The 19,624-nt window shown below is 48.9% G+C and overlaps 1 protein-coding gene across 2 annotated transcripts in view; it reads right to left on the bottom strand.

Annotated features, from left to right (window-relative positions):
* Positions 1 to 19,624, bottom strand: part of LOC133116336 (beta-galactoside alpha-2,6-sialyltransferase 2-like) — a 42,258-nt gene that overhangs the window by 17,675 nt on the left and 4,959 nt on the right. For both annotated transcript variants that reach the window (XM_061225780.1, XM_061225778.1), the window contains 2 exons: positions 8,737 to 8,792; positions 6,721 to 7,661 (listed from right to left, as the gene is read on the bottom strand). In XM_061225780.1, the coding sequence (XP_061081764.1) occupies positions 6,721 to 7,585 (865 nt within the window). In that variant the 5' untranslated portion in view covers positions 7,586 to 7,661; positions 8,737 to 8,792. The remainder of the gene's footprint in view (positions 1 to 6,720; positions 7,662 to 8,736; positions 8,793 to 19,624) is intronic.

Genomic DNA, 19,624 nt, shown 5'->3' with positions numbered 1-19,624 from the left:
CACACAACAAACAACCGAACACGTCAGGTGAGGTACAATTCATATACGATTGGTTGCAAGTCCAGTACACAAGGTAGATGGACCAAGTATGTAACTACCAAACCGAGACATACACAAATTCAAAAGTCCTAGATTAAGGTACAAAATACAAGGATGAGGTGAAAACAGATTCAAGATGAGGGGAGAAGAAATGAGTGTCAGCGATCGATGAACCTAACACACGCTTTTAAATGATTTCTCCTGACTGCACGTTGCGTCTCCAACACACTCCTGACCCCTTTCCCCTGGCCAACAACCCCACGTTCCCCTAAGCTGTGCACAGTCCAGTGCTTCCTACTTCACAGCTTAATGAATCTACATCGCTTATTAATTTGCCAATATGAGATCAACAGGGTATAATTTATCATTGCTTGCTTAAAAAAAAAAAAAGATACAAGGAGTCACATAACTATGTGCAATATATTTTATACAAGTACTTATTATCTAATCTTGCAATATTAATACTGTGCATATTTGAGGAATGGCATCCATGAATTAATCATTATTGATGTTACAGAACTTTTAATAACGTTTTAATGATTTCCCCCCACTCTCTGCCATATCCATAATTCAGTAATACTAATACGCAACTCTTCTTTCTGCACAGTAATGGCTCCACCTTGTGGTCACAGTATGTCAGTAACAATCACTTTGACATGACTGCAAGTTATATCAATAAGAAACGGCACAGTTTTTTTTGTTTGTGTTTTTAAAACAAGGCAATGCAGAGTGAGTTTGATTGACAGATTTTGCCCATCCTTTAACCCAATTTCTGCAGCATCAAAATTTCAGAGGTGAACAATAATGAGATCTTAGTTGTCACTTCAATGAACCAGAGTCACACACGCAAGTACACACGCAAGCACACACCTTCTTGGTTTCATGATGAAATCCATGAGCTCCCGCTCCCATAACACCTCTCTGTGTACAGGAATCGACTGGGACGGATTCTCATAAAGGCAGAACGCACAAAATCACCGAAACATCAACTCCACGGAAAAAAAACAAAAAAAACACGTGACTCGCGCTGGGTCATTACAGCACTCGGGACTTCCTCGCGAGCAGGGTCGCTGGTAAATATTCATCAGCGGTGACACCGGGGGTTGGATAAACCGCTGACACGCGGTCCTCCAGAGCTCGGAAAGGCTGTTATCTCTGAAAGCCCAGCCAGGGCAGAGCGGAGTGCTGGAATGGAGACGGCAGGGGGATGGGTAATCACACCCCGTCCCTCAGGACTCGAGCGGAAAAACCCGCTAATGGGACAGCGAGCGTTCGCTTCGCCGCGGGAACGAGCGCGCGCGCGCGCGGACCGAAGGGGCTCAAAGGCCAGAGCGTTTCATCACATTAGCCACATAACCGGGAGCGCTGGTGTCGGGTTGAGCTCCGTCGGGCAGAACGTGCGTTTAATACGCCCAGCTGAAGACCCAGGGGACCGCAGCGTCTGTGGGTTTCTGTGGTTTCACTCGAATCAGCCGCCAATTAAGCCCTTGAGAACAATGTGTGTGGATTCTTTAGCCACTCAATGATTTCATATTCCGGAGCGAAGCCTGCTGACACTATGGCCCTCAATGACTGGAGTTAAACCTGCAGACAATGGAGTTTGACTAATAGGGGGTCCCTGGCTAGACTTTATATGCAATAACTAAATATACATGTGGGAAAATATTTCTAAATAAAAACACTTCTAAAATATGACCGTTTTCTAACTTGTGATGGGGGAGCCCCGGATGCGTTTGAGCTGGGCTGGGGGTCCCTCGCTCTAGAGATGCTGAAAGGCCCAGCTGCAGTGGTACTGGGGGGGGGGGGGGGGGGTTAAGACCGCAAGCAATGCTCACAGCAAAACAAAACGCATCTTACCCCTCCACTACTGCAAGAACGGTCTCAGCTACTGCTGACGGTGCATTACCATTGGCTGCGTGTTTACAACCCGGATTAACGCTCAAACGTGAGGTCAATCAATGTGTCCGACAGGATTTACCTGGGAATGGATTGGTCGACAGAGCAGTGCTCAAACGCGTGACAGATAATGCCGCCCTGCATGACCTTCCTTGTCAATGAGAGCAATGAACAGGACGGTTTAACTGCCTTCACTGCAAATCACGCTTCAACGTTTTTTTTTACACTCGGTCAGCTCCGGGAATAACAGCAACAGAAGTTAGGGTGCATCGGAAAGCCAAAAGAGGCGTACAATCAGTCATATGCTGCGTCAAACCACACAGCCACAAACAAGGCTTCGGCGACATGGGCAAATCCCAGGAGCGCTCGTCACTAAGCTCTCCACTAGAGGGCAGTATAAACCTGCTCTTCATATAGCCGTCTCTGGAGGACCGTGAGTAATGGACTTTGCCGCCATCCGTGAGACAAACACCAATGTGGGCCTCACAGGACACGGACACGGACACGGACACGGACACGGACACGGACACGGACACGCACACGGACACGCACACGCACACGCACACAAAACAAAAAACAGACCTCAGAACAGAAACGTGGAGAGGTTCAGTAAGAAGCAGCATGTGTTACCGGAGTTCCCCTTCACTGGTAAAAGATGCCTGTATGTAAATGTATATAAAATGACAGTTAGGTCCCCCATACACAGCTAAGATCTCTGTTCAGTGTGTCAGAGCAGTGTGTAGTTGTGTAATGATAGATGTCCCCCATACACAGCTAAGATCTGTGTTCAGTGTGTGTCAGAGCAGTGTGAAGTTGTGTAACGATAGCTGTCCACCACAAAGAGTTCAGGTCTCTGTTCAGTGTGTCAGAGCGGTGTGTAGTTGTGTAATGATAGATGTCCCCCATACACAGTTAAGATCTCTGTTCAGTGTCAGAGCGGTGTGTAGTTGTGTAATGATAGATGTCCCCCATACACAGTTAAGATCTCTGTTCAGTGTGTCAGAGCGGTGTGTAGTTGTGTAATGATAGATGTCTCCCATACACAGTTAAGGTCTCTGTTCAGTGTGTCAGAGCGGTGTGTAGTTGTGTAATGATAGATGTCCCCCATACACAGTTAAGGTCTCTGTTCAGTGTGTCAGAGCGGTGTGTAGTTGTGTAATGATAGAGGTCACCCAGAGTGCAGTGGAAAAGGCAGAGGCACACATGTGGGGGTAAACTCAGAAGATTAAGTTGTTTGGTTACTTTGCAGGTAGTTCTGTTTGCTGTATTAATTGAAATGTTAATCATGCGTCTATTCACTTCAAATAAGCTGACGCTGTATTTCACGGCTTAAAGTCGGGCTGACAGAAGTCTCTTGTTGGGATATGAGATCATTTCCCTCCGCTGCCCGCAAATTTAAATTCTTCACGATTAACACTGAATGCAGCAACTGCTCCAAATGGAGCGAAATCACAAGAAAAGCCTTTCAGACCTACAGGACTGTTTCGACATCCTTAAGGAAGAGGAAATGGCAAAGCTAAGTGTACAGTTTAAAAGCAATTAACACAATTCATTTAGCCGCATCGTCTGCCGAATCCAACATACGTTAATAATTTAATGCGGTTTTGTGTTTTGATAATTAATTAGCTCATTAGTCTCTGCCCAAGCTCCCAGGCAAGAATTCCCGTAGCGTTCCATTCTGGGATCGACTTCCCAGCTACACCACTCAGCAACTATTGATCGATGATTTCTCTCTCAGTCAGTCTGTAAAAGAGTCCTTGTGAACGCTCTTTTCTCCAGTAATACAGATCTACTATGAACATCTAAAAGCAGCACTTTTGCATTTAATGGTCTGGTTGACTCATTTCTCACAGCACTGCTGCACCAGAAACCCCTTTAAACAGTTTAAACAGCCACTCCTTAAATTAGATCCATAAATACCCGTACTGCTAGGGACCACGGCCTGTCCGAAAGTCCTGTATATTCCAAGCTCCATTTCTGATTTGTGGTTTTGTGTATCCATGTCTGTGTGTGTGGTGTGTGTGTGCATGTATGTTTGCATGTGTATTGTAAGTGTTGTCATTCTGTTGTTTAACTAATTTATATAATTTATCTACTTTTTGAAGACCAATACCAATATCAAGTTAATTTAAGTTGCATTTGCTATTTATAAATAACTTCATTTAGTACAAGGAACAGTGATGTTATTTTGACGTTTCAGCTCAAGGCAAGATTACGTACGTACCCCGTTAAGCTGCACTCGCGTGAGTACAAATTTGAAGAAACTCCGGCAAGCAAGTAGTCGCAAATAAATCATATATGCTGGTCACAACAGGTTTAATTTATGAAAGTTTATAAGGAAGACTTGAAGACTATTCCCTTTTATAACATGCAGCCAACGAGGTATGTTCTTTTGTTTGTCTGTATTTTACTTGATAAACGTTATTTCACACGCTGTGCATGCTATTGTTTCATGTTAAACTAACACCGTCTCGATATTTTCCTGTCAATACTGCGTTTAGTTTTCATGGCGTGAAAAAAAGGGGGTGTGGTGTTCAGGATGGGGTGAGTGCAGTGTCAAACCACACAAAAACACACACACACACACACACACACACACACACACACACACACACACACACACACACACACACACACACACACACACACACGATACGGGGTGCGACACTGTTGATAACGCGCTTCACGTAGTGTAACTAACGGCTACTTAAAGGACAATAAAAAGCAGTTTTTGTTAAAAGCATTACCCTTCACTGCTAAAAGACGGTACGGTATTAGGTCCCCCATATGCAGTTAATGTCCCTGTAAGAGCGACTCGGAGGAAGCTCAGAAGGTGGATCTCGACTGAGGCAGACGACAGCACACAGGACACGGAGACCTCGCATCTGTTACCACGACGCCGGCTCATGTTGGGCTCTGACAGGAAATGAGGTCGGGGGGGGGAGGCGCACCCCGAGGGTTGTACAGGTGGCGTGCACGGTGGGGCCCATATGGCACAGGTAAAAGTGCTGATCGCCACACTGGCTTCACCCTCGCGGTTACACGCCGAAAAAGGAAATCACACAGCTAAAACAGACCGGCCGTAAACATTCCCTTTAAAAACAAAATACAAATAAAAACATTCCCCTTTCGGTCTCTCGTTTGCTCATCGTTATTTAACCCAGACCGGGCTCTCAATAAAAGACTTCATTAGATCTCGGGGAGCCCTGTCTGGGCCAGGCTTTGATAGCTCCAGTGCAGCCGTAGGCTCACGCTGAACACGGTTTAAACGCCCAGGAAGCACGTCCCTGAACAACACCACCACCACAGCAGAGAGAGCGAGGCTACCGCACTGGTTCTGAAAACATTTTACAACTGCCAACCAAATGAGAAACCTTGTTCCCATCCAACACCCAGGTCGGTGGTTCTAATCCCGGTGTAGTCACAATAAGATCCGCACAGCCGTTGGGCCCTTGAGCAAGGCCCTTGACCCTGCATTGCTCCAGGGGAGGATCGTCTCCTGCTTAGTCTAATCAACTGTACGTCGCTCAGATAAGAGAGATAAGAGCGTCTGCCAAATGCCAATAATGTAATGTAACAGCCTCCCAGGCCCACGTCACACTGCCAGAACCCGTTTTGGGTCCCCACCTAGAGTCTAAGCTACTCGGTGCCACACAGGATCAAAAACAGGTGTGGTACCACATCAAACAAAAACAAACCAAAAAACCCTTTTATTTACTTTGGTTTTGGCCCAGGATTGGCAGGTGTGTCCTGCCACCCGGGACATCGTGCTCAAGGTGAATGATGAAAGGGTGGGTTGGGGGGGGGGGGGTGAGAACAAATAACAAAAAAGAGGGTGTGGTGTTCAGGATGGGGTGCAGTGTCAACTCCCGAGCGCCGAGAGAGACATCAAGCGTCGTGGTAACAGCTCTGTCTGCCAGTGAGCCAGTTCGACTGGAACCGCCCCACCGCCCTTTCCTGCGTTTCTCAGACACAACATAACCATCGAAATCTGTGGTGCCACATATTTCTACCGGGAGAAGAGTCAATGACGCCAGGTAACCATTTCACGGCTCGATTAAAGTATAAATGCATATTTTAAATCGGTTCAGTTGAGAACACAACAGGGTGCATTTTCCAGATCAGATCAGATCACTTCTCAGCACGGAATCAGCACCAATTGCGCAAGAGACTTTGAATACATGGACCCGTAATCTAGAGCAAGTCAAATTTTTATGAGATCAAAGCTGGAATAACCCGCCCATCGCCCTAAGAAATTTTTTTACAATTTAAAAAAATTGTGAATATGATTCTAAATTAAAATATATAAATAACATTTGCTGAAAATTTTATGAATCACAAAATGGCATTCTAATGAAGGTAAAAATGCTTTTATTAGCATTTTAGCTTCTTATTAAAGGGACAATAGGGAAGATTTTTGTGTGAAAACATTGTTACAAGACCATTGAAAATCCCTTCCCCACCATTGAATAAGGCTCAGTGACATGTTGACTCACCCTCTGCCTGTGTTTACTGTCCTTAAATTCGGGTTTTAAAATATACTGTTGACGGACCAAAACACTGTATCACTGTACAATAATTCAACCGCATCGGAGGCAAATTGTTTCTAATTGCCACAGCCAATAGCATTTCAATGTCAGCGCATTCACAGACAATGTTGCGGTTTGAAGGTGTTTGTTGCTGCTATTCCTCTCCTGACCGTGTGAAGTCTGAAATGACCCGTTGTACCTTTAAGATGGAACCCCTTTTTTTCCTGATAGCGACACATGGGGCCCCCGAACTCACCGATCTCCTTCCCCAGGGAGGAGTTGAGGATGGCCCCGGCGGAGGTGACCACGGCGCAGGTGCGGAAGCCGGGGCTGGAGAGCTGGTCCAGGGGCCGCGGGGGCACCAGGCGGTCCCAGCCCAGCCGGGAGAAGGGCAGCTCGGTCCCGTCCAGGGCCCGGACGCGCGCCCGCTGCTTCAGCTCGCACAGGACCTCCCGGCCGCCGCGCCCCGCCCGCCGCACGCCGCCGTACGCCACGCGGTGCTTGTTGGCGCCCAGGTAGTCCTTCATGGCCTTCTGCAGCCGCGGGCTGAGCATGGCCGCCGAAGCCTCCCCGCGCCACAGGCCCAAGATGGCCGACTTGGACCGGGAGAAGTAGTACTCCTCCAGGTCGTCGATGTTCTCCCAGCGCGCTTTGCTCCGCGGCGTGGTCCTGGCCGTCCCGCCCTCCTCCTCCTCCTCCTCCTCTTCCACCTCCTCCTCCACCTCCTCCTCCTCCTCCACCCCCGCCTCCTCCTCCCCTTCGTCTTCGGCCTCGCTGTTCCCCACGGGCCTATCCCGGGTCCGTGTCACTTTGTCCCTCGGGTTCCCTCCGGTGGTCCCGAAAGTGGACCACGCGGCCAGGCTCCGGGGGTCGGCGTCCGCGCCCGCGGCGGCCTCCTGGGGGTCGGGGGCGGTGGGTTCGGAATGCGAGCCCATGATGGCGCGGTTGATGCCCTGGAGGGAGGCCAGGCGCCGGGTCTCGGCGTGGGAGAGCGGGGCGGTGGAGTGAGACTCGCCCGTCCGGGAGTCCATGAAGTAGGACAGCAGCACCAGGAACAGCAGGGCCCAGGCCAGCATCCCGACCAGAGCCAGCTGCTTCCAGTGCTTCATGCTCGACTTCATCCCAGTGCCCTCCCCCCTCAGGACCCGGGTGGGCCGGGCAGCTCAGGGACCAGGTCACAGTCGGGTCACGTGAGCCCTGAGAGACCGCAAAACAAATTCATTTTTAAAAAATCACAATTATTATTATTTTTTTAATATTTTTTTTTAACTTCTGCCATAAATCCAGCCTGGCAACCACAGTGTAATGTGATAATGGTGTAACCTACAGCGGCTTCAGAAAGTATTCAGACCCCCTTCACTCTTTGCACACGTTATTGTGTTGTAGATTTAATTAGAATGTTTTTTTGAATTATTTTGAGAAAACATTTGCTAAAATTTTTTTGATGCTGATGCTGGGCTGAACGGCCTCTTCTCACCTTGATGTTATGTTGCTTTGAATAAAAAGCATCTACCAATTACCCAAAATGCTGCATAAAACACTCCTCCATTTGTCGACATTAAAACCTGTATTCAAAATCAGGTTCCCTTTTTTCCTCATGGCCTTACGCCAGCCGGGTCTTTCAACACATTTCCATAAGGGTGATTCACGAGCAGAGGAGTCGGGTGCGGACGCCAGATAGCGGCTCTCCCAGCTTTGAGCCGTCTCTCTGGACCCCTGCCCCCAGCCGCCAGGCCGCGTCCGGCCGTCAGCGGGGGAGACGAGGAAACCTTTCCCCTTCCTCTCGCCCCCAACGCGGAGCACGTAGGAACCTGAAACCGTCCCCCCCCCCCCCCCCCTCACCATGGAGAAACCCAAAGTAGCACAGAGTCTCTGAAAGCCTCCGTCAGGCAGAAGGGCACACGGGAGACGAACCCCGGAGTGCTTGTGCTAAAGCCGGCAGAAGGACTTGAGGACAGAGGACTTTCATGCTGACATAACAGCTCTTACCTGCTGTCCCCCCCCCCCCTGCCCCATGCGCAATTATTTTTTGTCAAAGTGGCCAATTTTCTCCCCCCACTGGGCCTGGACCATTATCAAACAAGCCCCAGAGCACAAGTACCCCAATTTGCTCCAGAATTAGGCCAATTTATCAGGACTTTCAGAAGATATTTGTTTAAAGCCTTTGTCTGCATAAAACGGAGCATCTATTGAAGTTTATTATTTTGTGTGTCTGTGTGTGCGCGCACTATTTATTAATCTATAAAAAGATAAAATTCACAGATGTACTTACCACAGCTGGCTCTTACTTCTTATGGTCCATTTAGATTCCAGGAAACTTCAGCACAACTACAAAAAAAAGAGAGAAAGAGAGAGTGCTTCATTAAGCATCAGAAAACACCAGAGACCTCCTGATCATTCCCGGCTACAGCCGGCAGCGTAAGCCGGGATGAGCACGTTCAGGATTACCTCCAGGCCTGCATACGGGGCAGTAATGGTGGACCCTTTAGACCGAGCGGTAACAGGAGCCTGGGCCAGATTTAGCCATCAGAGGATTAATGTTTCACCATAAAGATCACATCGCAAAACACTGAGGAGCGTGGTGGAGTATGGGTCTGGCCAACGCCATTACTGTGTGTGTGTGTGTGTGTGTGTGTGTGTGTGTGTGTGTGAGAGAGAGGGAGAGGGAGAGGGAGAGGGAGAGAGAGAGATGGGTGCTTGCTCTATGGAGAAGCCATGGATCCAATAAAAACACCCCTCCCACCTCCCAGCTGTCCCCAGTTTCCCCCCTTTGCTTCAGGAAAGGTGGAGTAGTTTGGGATTGCTTTATGGATGCCTTACACACACACACACACACACACACACACACACACACACACACACACACACACAACAGAGAGACACACACACAGACACAGACAGACTTCTCTTTTTCAGTGTAAGAGCATTTGAAGCCTGAGCTACTGATGGCGGTTTAGGGGCTTCACAAACCCCACAAAGCGCGCGAGAGGTGCCGTGGCTCGGAGGGACTCTCCCTGACTGCGACGGTGCAGTGCACGCTGGGAAGGGGGCATGAATAATGGAGGACCGCGAGAGTGCCGTCGCGGGCGCTCTGTGTGCCAGGCGTGACGAGGGCTGAGACGGGCGCGGGGAGCGCTCCAGATTCAGCGCATGAGAGAGAGGGGAGGAGAGGAGCCAAAAACAACTGCAGGAACTCCAGAGGAAGAGGCGGAGAGAGAAACAAGAGAGAGAGGGGGAGAGAGGGAGGGAGAGAGTAAGAGCACGAGAACGCGCAAGAGAATGCTAAATGCTAACAGGCTCTTAAGCAGGCCGTGTAATGCACTACAGAGACTGTCTGAAGCACACGTACACACACGTACACACGTACACACACACACACACACACACACACACACACACACACACACACACACACACACACACACACACACACACACACACACCATAATTCTCCATTAGCGGTCCCGGCATTATATAAAAAATGGTTCAACTGAAATTATAATCGTCATGGCAACATAAAAGCCATGTGCCTGTTAATTTAAAAAGTAGAACGGACAGCGAGAGCACAGAAGGATGACGCACAAAAGTCCTTTTCTTCAGGCTGTCTGTATTAAACACAAACCATGCTGTTCGTCGGGAACACAAAAAGCTTTTAATAACCATTTAATAACCGTTTCTGCAGGATTATTCAAAGGTTCATTTTATATGCGTGTCTGCTGACATTAGAAAGATTAAAATCTGATGCTTATCTTACAAATGCTGAACACAATTTCATACAAACCTATACGGTTTTTCATGTCTATAAATAGAGCTTATCAACCGTCATCAGTGAGAGAAAATGCACTTTCACTATCCCTCCTGTAGTACTGTGTGGCCTGTAGAATCTTAAATAGTTACTGCCTCTCCAGTAGTACTGTGTGTGGCCTGTAGAATCTTAAATAGTCACTGGCTCTCCTGTAGTACTGTGTGTTGCCTGTAGGGTTTAAAATAGTCACTGGCCCTCCTGTAGTACTGTGTGGCCTGCCGGGTGCAAAATAGTCACTGGATCAAAAGTGTGAGAATTACAAACTGCAAAAGCAAATTACAAAATGCAAAAGAAATGTGCTGCGATTAAAAGAAATTTGACTTGAAAACCAAAATGCCTGTATCCATTTGGCCAACATGGAATCAGACACAGCCCAACAGTGGCAGATCTGAACTGCACCCAGTTAAGCAGGCTCCCCAGCTGACCCATACTCTCCATCTCTGAGGCCATCTTCTTACTACACATAATGTAGGGCTGCCATTTCATTGAAAGCTCCACAACTGATGTTAACTGGCAGTAGCTTCCATTTCATAATCGCAAAAACAAATACAAGATAAAAAGCAGACGAAGCAAAATAAAGCCTTTCCCCTGTCACAGGCTGAAAGACACACTAGCCTGACCTCTGAACTGTGCCCCGGTGCCCGTGCGGCCAGCGGGACTGAGCTGGCTGGCCTAGCCGTGACCCTCATCCGCACAGCGGATGTGCAGCTTGGTCAGACCACGTGTTTATGTGATGATAGAGGCATCGGGCTGAAACTAGCACTTCTATTTCAGTGTTTGTGCAAAGCGCAATCATGACCTGCGTATATAAAATATTTACCCTGCCCCTTGTTGTTTATAACTAAATATAGGACTTTTGAATTTGTATATGTCTCAGTACTGTAGTTCCTGAAGGTGTAGATGTCTTGATATGGTAGTTCCTGGCTTGGCCTGTCTACCTCGTGTACTGGGACTTAGGTTCATGACCTTACAACCAATCATATATGAATTGTACCTTATCTGACGTATTCGGTAGTTTGTTGTGCGACCTCGATATGCACTGTTGCTTTGGATGAAAGCGCCTGCTAAATAAAATGTAATGTAAAAGAATTCACTGATACATTTATATTTCTATTTTGAAAATAAACACACAGCAGGAAAGTAATGAAAAAACAATAAACGTACATTAAAATGTGGGGCTGCAGCCAGAGCAGATTCAGGGGCTGGGTGGAGGAGAGGAAAATAAGTGAGAAAAAAACCTATTTGCACCTGTTCCTTCGGAGCCCCTATACACCGCTGCGCTCACGATGGAGAAACCTGTGCCGTTTTCATTAACGTCTTTCTCTTTAAATACCAGTTAAGATGCAGGTCATTAATTCTTTTCAGGGAAACAAATACAAATGAGTGAAAAGTATAAGATGAAAATCGCAGCCAGGGAAGAGCGAGAGAGCGAGAGAGCGAGAGAGCGAGAGAGCGAGAGAGCGAGAGAGATGTAATTAGACCTAAGCTGGGACAAATTGTCGCTGAAAAAAAACCAAAAAAAAAACACTGCCCTGAGCACAAGATTTAAAGGTACAATAGGTAGGAATGTGTTACAATTGTCACATTGCTACAGGACCATTGTAAATCCCTTCCTATCATTGACTCAACCTCTGCCTGTGTTTATAGTCCTGAAATTCGGGTTTCAAAATATACTGTTGATGGACCAACACTCAGTGCCAAAACACTGTATCACTGTACAATAATTCAAGCGCATTGGCGGCAAATTGGTTCTAATTTCCACAGCCAGTGGCGTTCACAGAGAAGGGGGAGGGATAAACAGTGTTGTGTTTTTTTTTTTAAAGATATTTTTTAGGCCTTTTTCAGCTTTATTGGACAGTATATAGTATAGAGAGACAGGAAGAACGGGAGCGAGAGAGAGGGGAAGACATGCGACAAATGTCGGACGGTCGGATTCGAACCGCCGACGTCGCGGCTCGCAATGAGCATGCGGTCAGTGCTCTACGGGCTGCGCCACCGAGACACCATCAGTGCTGTGGTTTGACGGTGTTCGTTGCTGCGTCTCCTCCCTTGACTGTTAGAAGTCTGAAATTACCGTAACGCTTTTTTTCCTTGAAACGAGGACGGGTCCAGATGGAGAGCTCACCATGGACAGGGGACATGGCGTCCCGCTAGCTCAAAGGGGCGTCAGCTGCACGGGCGCTAACGCGATTCAGCACAGCCAGCTGGCCACTCTGTGGGGACCGGCAAGCACACAGCAAGGGCTGGCTAACTGCTAGCTCCGACACACCCACCCAAAACCCACCCTCTCCCTGGCATACTGTAGCCTAGTGGCTAAGGTACATGACTGGTACCTTACAAGTCCCAGTATAGCCCCAATAGGATCTGTTGGGCCCTTAGCCCCACATTGCTCCAGCGGGGATTGTCCCGTGGTTGAGTCTAATCAACTGTAAGTCGCTTTGGGTGAAAGCGACAGCTAAATAACATCTGGAAGGGGGGGGGGGGGTTAGAGAGGGGTTTCCACAGGGGAGAGGGGAGGATCACGCCTTTCCGGCCTGCAGAAGGAGTTTCCACTAGGGCGGGGGAGCCACACGTCTCACACTCCATCTTAAGGGAGGCTTCCCACCGCCACTTCTGCTCAGGCACCTTCCGCAGCGCTGCTGCCGATGAGGTAGCTGTTACTTTCACAGAGCCGCGCACAGTTCACAGACCGACACGGAGCTCCAAGTGAGAGGAAAAGGTGCCATGACTACGTAGCTTTGGTAGTTAAACATGAGAAGGGTACAGGGTGGTGTGGCTGCTTAGCTTCAGCGGTTAGCCATGAGAAGGGTACAGGGTGGTGTGGCTGCTTAGCTTCTGCAGTTAGCCATGAGAAGGGTACAGGGCGGTGTGGCTGCTTAGCTTCAGCGGTTAGCCATGAGAAGGGTACAGGGTGGTGTGGCTGCTTAGCTTCAGCGGTTAGCCATGAGAAGGGTACAGGGTGGTGTGGCTGCTTAGCTTCTGCAGTTAGCCATGAGAAGGGTACAGGGCGGTGTGGCTGCTTAGCTTCTGCAGTTAGCCATGGGAAGGGTACAGGGTGGTGTGGCTGCTTAGCTTCAGCGGTTAGCCATGAGAAGGGTACAGGGTGGTGTGGCTGCTTAGCTTCTGCGGTTAGCCATGGGAAGGGTACAGGGTGGTGTGGCTGCTTAGCTTCTGCAGTTAGCCATGAGAAGGGTATAGGGTGGTGTGGCTGCTTAGCTTCAGCGGTTAGCCATGAGAAGGGTACAGGGTGGTGAGGCTGCTTAGCTTCAGCAGTTAGCCATGAGAAGGGTACAGGGTGGATTGGCTGCTTAGCTTCAGCAGTTTAACATTAGAAAGGGACAGGGTGAAAAGGCTGCTTTGTTTAACTTCGAAAAACCGGACTTTTTTTGACAGAAAGAAAACTATGTGTCTCTGCAGCTCAATTTTCGTGTCAGGAGTCAGACAGGATAATCTCGCGACAGGCTACACCCACGAGCTGGAGAAGATTTGGAGCGGAGGTGTTAATGAACACTCTGGTTTCCCGAGATCCTTGTAAATTAACTTTAACAATGTCAGCATTCACAGGTTTGCAGTTCTTAAACTGGAAGTATGTCTTTCCCGAAAGTTTTTGATATTAACCATAACAGACCAGAGTGTGTGTGTGCATGCGTGCGCACATGTGTGCATGCATAACTGTTTTTTGTGTGTGTGTGTGTGTGTGTGCGCGTGCGTGCATGTTTGTGCACGTGTGTACTTGTGTGTTACACCAATGGAAACGTAACCACTCTTACGATACCTGCCCCTGCACATTTCCCAACCTCTCTCCCGGATGTGTCCATCCCAAGTTCCCAAATCCTGACAGAACCTACAGTCCCCAATCCTCCTTCACAGCCCTCCTACCTGAAACCAGGTGAGGTAATGCAATGACGCCCACATTTCCACTGGAATATAAACGGCATTCATACGCGAGTAAGTAAGTAAGGTCATTTAAACCACGATCGATCCCCGGGCCCGGCTAACTAAAGGAACACGAGTCATTCTGAAATCCGAAAGATAAAACTGGCAATCATAAAAATGGAGGTAATTCATCTCCATCTCCTCTCAGGGGAGAGAGAAATCAATAGAACAATATCACCATTGAATAAATTAACAATGACCCACTTTGTGTTTTTATTCCCTACAAAACATTTACTGCCAGGGCTAAGAGGCAGGTTCACATTCCTAATAGTCTGAAAGGTCAAAGGAAACAGGATAGTCTTGGCTTCAGCAATCAAACGCAGGGAAGAAAAAAGGAAACGTGTCAGCACTTTGTCCCTTCCCCAGAAGCTCGAGACTGCCAACACTCATGTGACCGTGTGTGTGTTTTTATCCTTTTCCCGTTATACCCAAGCTCCAGAGCCATGTACACGTAATAAAGAAACAAATAAATACAGTAACCTCTTTAAAAGAGAAATATGCGATTAGAATGTAGAATGTACAACAAACACAATCAAACACAATCAAACCACAACCCAGTTTATCCCTCCTCCTTCTCTTTAAACGCGCTGACATTGAAATGCCATTGGCTATGGAAATTAGCACCAATTTTCAACCAATGAGCTTAATTATTGTACAGCGACACAATGTTTTGTGCTGGCTCGTCAACTGTACATTTTGAAACCCGAATTAAACACAGGCAGAGGTCGAGTCAACATGTCTCTGAGCCTTTTTCAATGGCAGGAAGGGATTTACAATGGTCTTGTAACAATATTTTGACACAAAAATTGTACCTGCTGTACCTTTAACGCTGATGGAACAATCACTGCTGAAACGGAAGGCTTGGGAGTTCACAAACATTGCCTTAGAATTTAGAAAAAAACATTCCAAAAACCCTACTCTTCAAAAGGGTTATTAAAAATCCATAAATGAATACACAGGGAGAAAGCTGAGCTACTGCAGGCAGGCGTGAGGGCAGAAATGAGGGGCGGCCTGTAGCGTAGTGGTTAAGGTAAATGACTGGCACCCGCAAGGTCGGTGTTTCGATCCATGGTGTAGCCACAATAAGATCCGCACAGCCGTTGGGCCCTTGAGCGAGGCCCTTAACCCTGCATTGTTCCAGGGGAGGATTGTCTCCTGCTTTGTCTAATCAACTGTACGTCACTCTGGATAAGAGCATCTGCCAAACGCCAATAACGTAATTGTTACGAGACCACTGTAAATCCCTTCCTATCATTGAAAAAGGCTCACTGACATGTTCACTCACCCTCTGCGTGTGTTCATAGTCCTTAAATTCGCGTTTCAAAATATACAGTTGACGGACCGACACTTTGAACAAAACATTGAATAGCTGTACAAAAATTCAAGCTCATTGGTTGAAAATTGGTTATAGTTGCCACAGCCAATGGCGTGGGGGGGGGGGGTTTCAACATAAGCATGTTCACAGAGAAGGGGGAGGGACAAACAGTGTTGCGGTTTGAAGGTGACCGTTATTAAATGACGTATTGTACCGTTAACTGAACTCACGTAGCTCGAGGCGGTGAGGTTGAAGTGTGAAGGGCTGATGTGGAATAGCAGGACTGAGCGGGGCAGTCAGCCCTGTTCGATTCATCACCCCTCTGAGCCCAAGACCAACCCCACACTCTGAGCTGCATTTTACTGCCCAAGACCAAAACCAAGCTCACACTCTGATGTCTGCAGTGGAGCTGTGACTTAACGTACGCACTACACTCTCGTGCACACACACACACGCACAAACACACACACACTCAATACAAACCACGCCATATACACACACACACACTCAATACAAACCACGCCATATATACACACACACACTTAATACAAACCACGCCATATATACAAACACACTCAATACAAACCACGCCATATACACACACACACACACACTCCATACAAACCACGCCATATATACACACACACACTTAATACAAACCACGCCATATATACACACACACTCAATACAAACCACGCCATATACACACACACACACACGCGCAATACAAACCACGCCATATATACACACACACTCAATACAAACCACGCCATATACACACACACACACACACACACACACACACACACACACACACACACACACACGCGCAATACAAACCACGCCATATACACACACACTCAATACAAACCACGCCATACACACACACACATACACACACCCAATACACACCACGCCACACACACACACACACACACACACACACACACACACACACACACCGCCACCAACACACACACATACCCCTACCAACATACACACACAGACACACACATACACACATGTGCACGCGCACCCACCCACACACACACACACACACACACACACACACACACACACACACACACACTCACTCACACACACTCACTCACACACACACACACGCATGCACACACTGGCAGAACACACTACGCACTCCCATACAGACACGCACACAGACCTGGGCAAAGTAGGTCTGACATACTTCAGTTGCAGATCAATTCTGAAAACAGTTTCTATGAATATGAATGTCTATGAATGTTTTAGGCAGGTTACTGACCAAAATCATATCGTATGGCAAATTAAAGCCAAATTCTGCAATATATTCTGAACCCTGGTGAAGAAAGGCTTCCTTCCAGATCAACAAGATACCAGAGCTGGTGTCCTCAACACCAAAAAAACCAGCGAGAACCAGCTCAGCCCCGGCACGACCAACACCCCCACCCCCGTGCCGTCTCTCAAGGAGATAATCACCCACTGGTAGAACTCCAAATTCATCATTCAAACAGGACATTAAACAGTCATAGCAAGAGCGCAGCTAAAATACCAAGGCATGCCAGGGCGTCTTGGAACGAAAAAACGAGGGTTCTGACATTTCTAGATATAATTATCTTTTTTTTAATATATTTTTTTTATTTCCTCTTCAGGGACCAGCGCGCCTCGTCCATCTGTGCTCTGAAATTCACACTCGTTGTGGGGAATGTTTTATTTATTTTTTTAAACGGCTCCTAAGAATCGTCTCCTGATACATCGCAGATTCGGCAGTTGGCGAGTGTGTGTGTGTGTGTGTGTGAGAGAGAGTGTGTGAGTGTGTGTGTGTGTGTATGTGTGTGTGTGTGTGCGCGAGTGTGTGTGTGTGCGGAGAGTGTGGCGAGCATGCACAAGGCACAGCTCCGCTGCCTCTGCGGTAACTATGGCAACGCTTCACAAAAAGCGTTGCCCCCAGTTCCGCTCCCTTCCCTTGGCACAGCCATGGGAACCAAACGCCCAACACCAGAACCAAACGCCCAACACCAGAACTTCATTCTCCTCCTCCTCTCTCCAGCAGTTGTGGCTTGAGGAAGCTGGTAGCCTCGTGGCTAAGGCTCTCGACTGGTTCAATCCCCAGTGTAGCCACTATAAGACCCACAGCTGCTGGGCCCTTGGGCAAGGCCCTTAACCCCACATTGCTCCAGGGGAGGATTTGTCCCCTGCTGAGTCTAATCAACTGTGTCGCTTTGGATAAAAGCGTCAGCTAAATAACATGTAAGAATGTAATGAGCACAAACCCCCCCCCCCTCTACCCCGCCACCCCCTTTGCTGAAGCTCACACTGCTCCTCAGTTTCCACACACACAGGACTACAGGAGAGCGCTGGCACCTGCGACAGGAGAGCAGGGTCACCTGCAGTAGCACAGTGGGGCTCATCCCAATCACGTTCTCGATTTATTTTACTCGAGACATTTCCTGGCCTCTGCCGACGGCTGGAGATAGGAGAGGAACAGGAACAGGAACAGAAACAAAGGGAGCGACGGGATGGAGCAGGTGGCCCAGCGAGGACGGGAGCGGTGCCTCCCGGAGGGGACTGCAGGCCAGGGACGCGTGCCAGGAGACAAAGCCAAGACTCAAACCTGCATTCCTCGCGTGGAGCTGGCCTTCATGTCACAGTTATTTAGCTGACGCTTTTATCCAAAGCGATTTACAGTTGATTAGACTAAGCAGGGGACAACCCCCCCCCACCGGAGCAATGCAGGTTTAAGGGCCTTGCTCAAGGGCCCAACGGCTGTGTGGATCTTATTATGGCTGCACTGGGGCCTGAAACACCAGCTGACTGGGTGCCAGACGAGCACCTTGGCCACGAGGCTGTTGACTGAGCCCGGCCCTATTCCCCAGGCTCCATGGCCGGCTGAACCGCGTGGGCCAGCCCTGCCCTTCCTGTGCGCAGGAGGAGACGCTCAAAGTCACATTTTCCCCATCAGCTGGGTTTGACTCATCGCTCACTTCCCCCTCGGTCACATGACGGCATTATTTCACCGTTTATTTGCGCTCGGAAACTCTCCGCAGGAAAACAGGGCCTGCCGGACGGCTGTCGCCACGGAGACCGGATTCTGAGGAGAGCAGCAGCGGTTCAGACGGGCTCTCGTCCGAGACGGCCAAAAATGCAGAGCAAACAGAGCAGGTCAGAGCAGAGCAGAGCAGAGCAGGGCAGGGCAGAGCAGAGCAGAGCAGAGCAGGGCAGAGCAGAGCAGGGCAGAGCAGAGCAGAGCAGAGCTGGAGCAGAGCAGAGCAAGCAGAGCAGAGCAGGGCAGGGCAGGTCAGAGCAGAGCAGAGCAGAGCAGAGCTGGAGCAGAGCAGAGCAGAGCAAGCAGAGCAGAGCAGAGCAGGGCAGGTCAGAGCAGGTCAGAGCAGAGCAGAGCAGAGCAGGTCAGAGCAGAGCAGAGCAGGGCAGAGCAGGTCAGAGCAGGTCAGAGCAGAGCAGAGCAGGGCAGGGCAGGGCAGGTCAGGTCAGGTCAGGTCAGGTCAGGTCAGGTCAGGTCAGAGCAGAGCAGAGCAGAGCAGGTCAGAGCAGAGCAGGGCAGAGCAGAGCAGGTCAGAGCAGGTCAGAGCAGGTCAGAGCAGAGCAGGTCAGAGCAGGGCAGAGCAGGGCAGAGCAGAGCAGAGCAGGTCAGAGCAGGTCAGAGCAGAGCAGAGCAGAGCAGAGCAGAGCAGAGCAGGTCAGAGCAGAGCAGAGCAGGTCAGAGCAGGTCAGGTCAGAGCAGAGCAGAGCAGAGCAGGTCAGAGCAGGTCAGAGCAGAGCAGAGCAGAGCAGAGCAGAGCAGAGCAGGTGAGGTCAGAGCAGCTGGGCCTTCTGCGTCTCTCAGGTCCGCTGGCTGATACGAGAGCACTTAGCAACAGCAGCCGTTTCAGTTTCAGGTGCTTACCACTTTCAGGCCTTTAAACCGGAAACCGTTACAAGGAGGTGTTCAGGTGTGTGTGCAGTCATGCGTTTGTGCATGCGTGTGTGTGTGTGCCTTTTCGCAGTGTTTGTGTTCATGTGTGTGTGCGTAAGTAGGTGCACACGTTTACATGTTCTTGCGCTCAGATCTCACACACTGATCTGCATGAGCAAATTCCAGTTAACATGCCA

The sequence above is a fragment of the Conger conger genome, chromosome 17, assembly GCF_963514075.1.
Source record: "Conger conger chromosome 17, fConCon1.1, whole genome shotgun sequence".
Taxonomy (NCBI): domain Eukaryota; kingdom Metazoa; phylum Chordata; class Actinopteri; order Anguilliformes; family Congridae; genus Conger; species Conger conger.
Note: the sequence above shows the minus strand (reverse complement) of the source record. Positions and strands in the feature narration are given on the sequence as shown.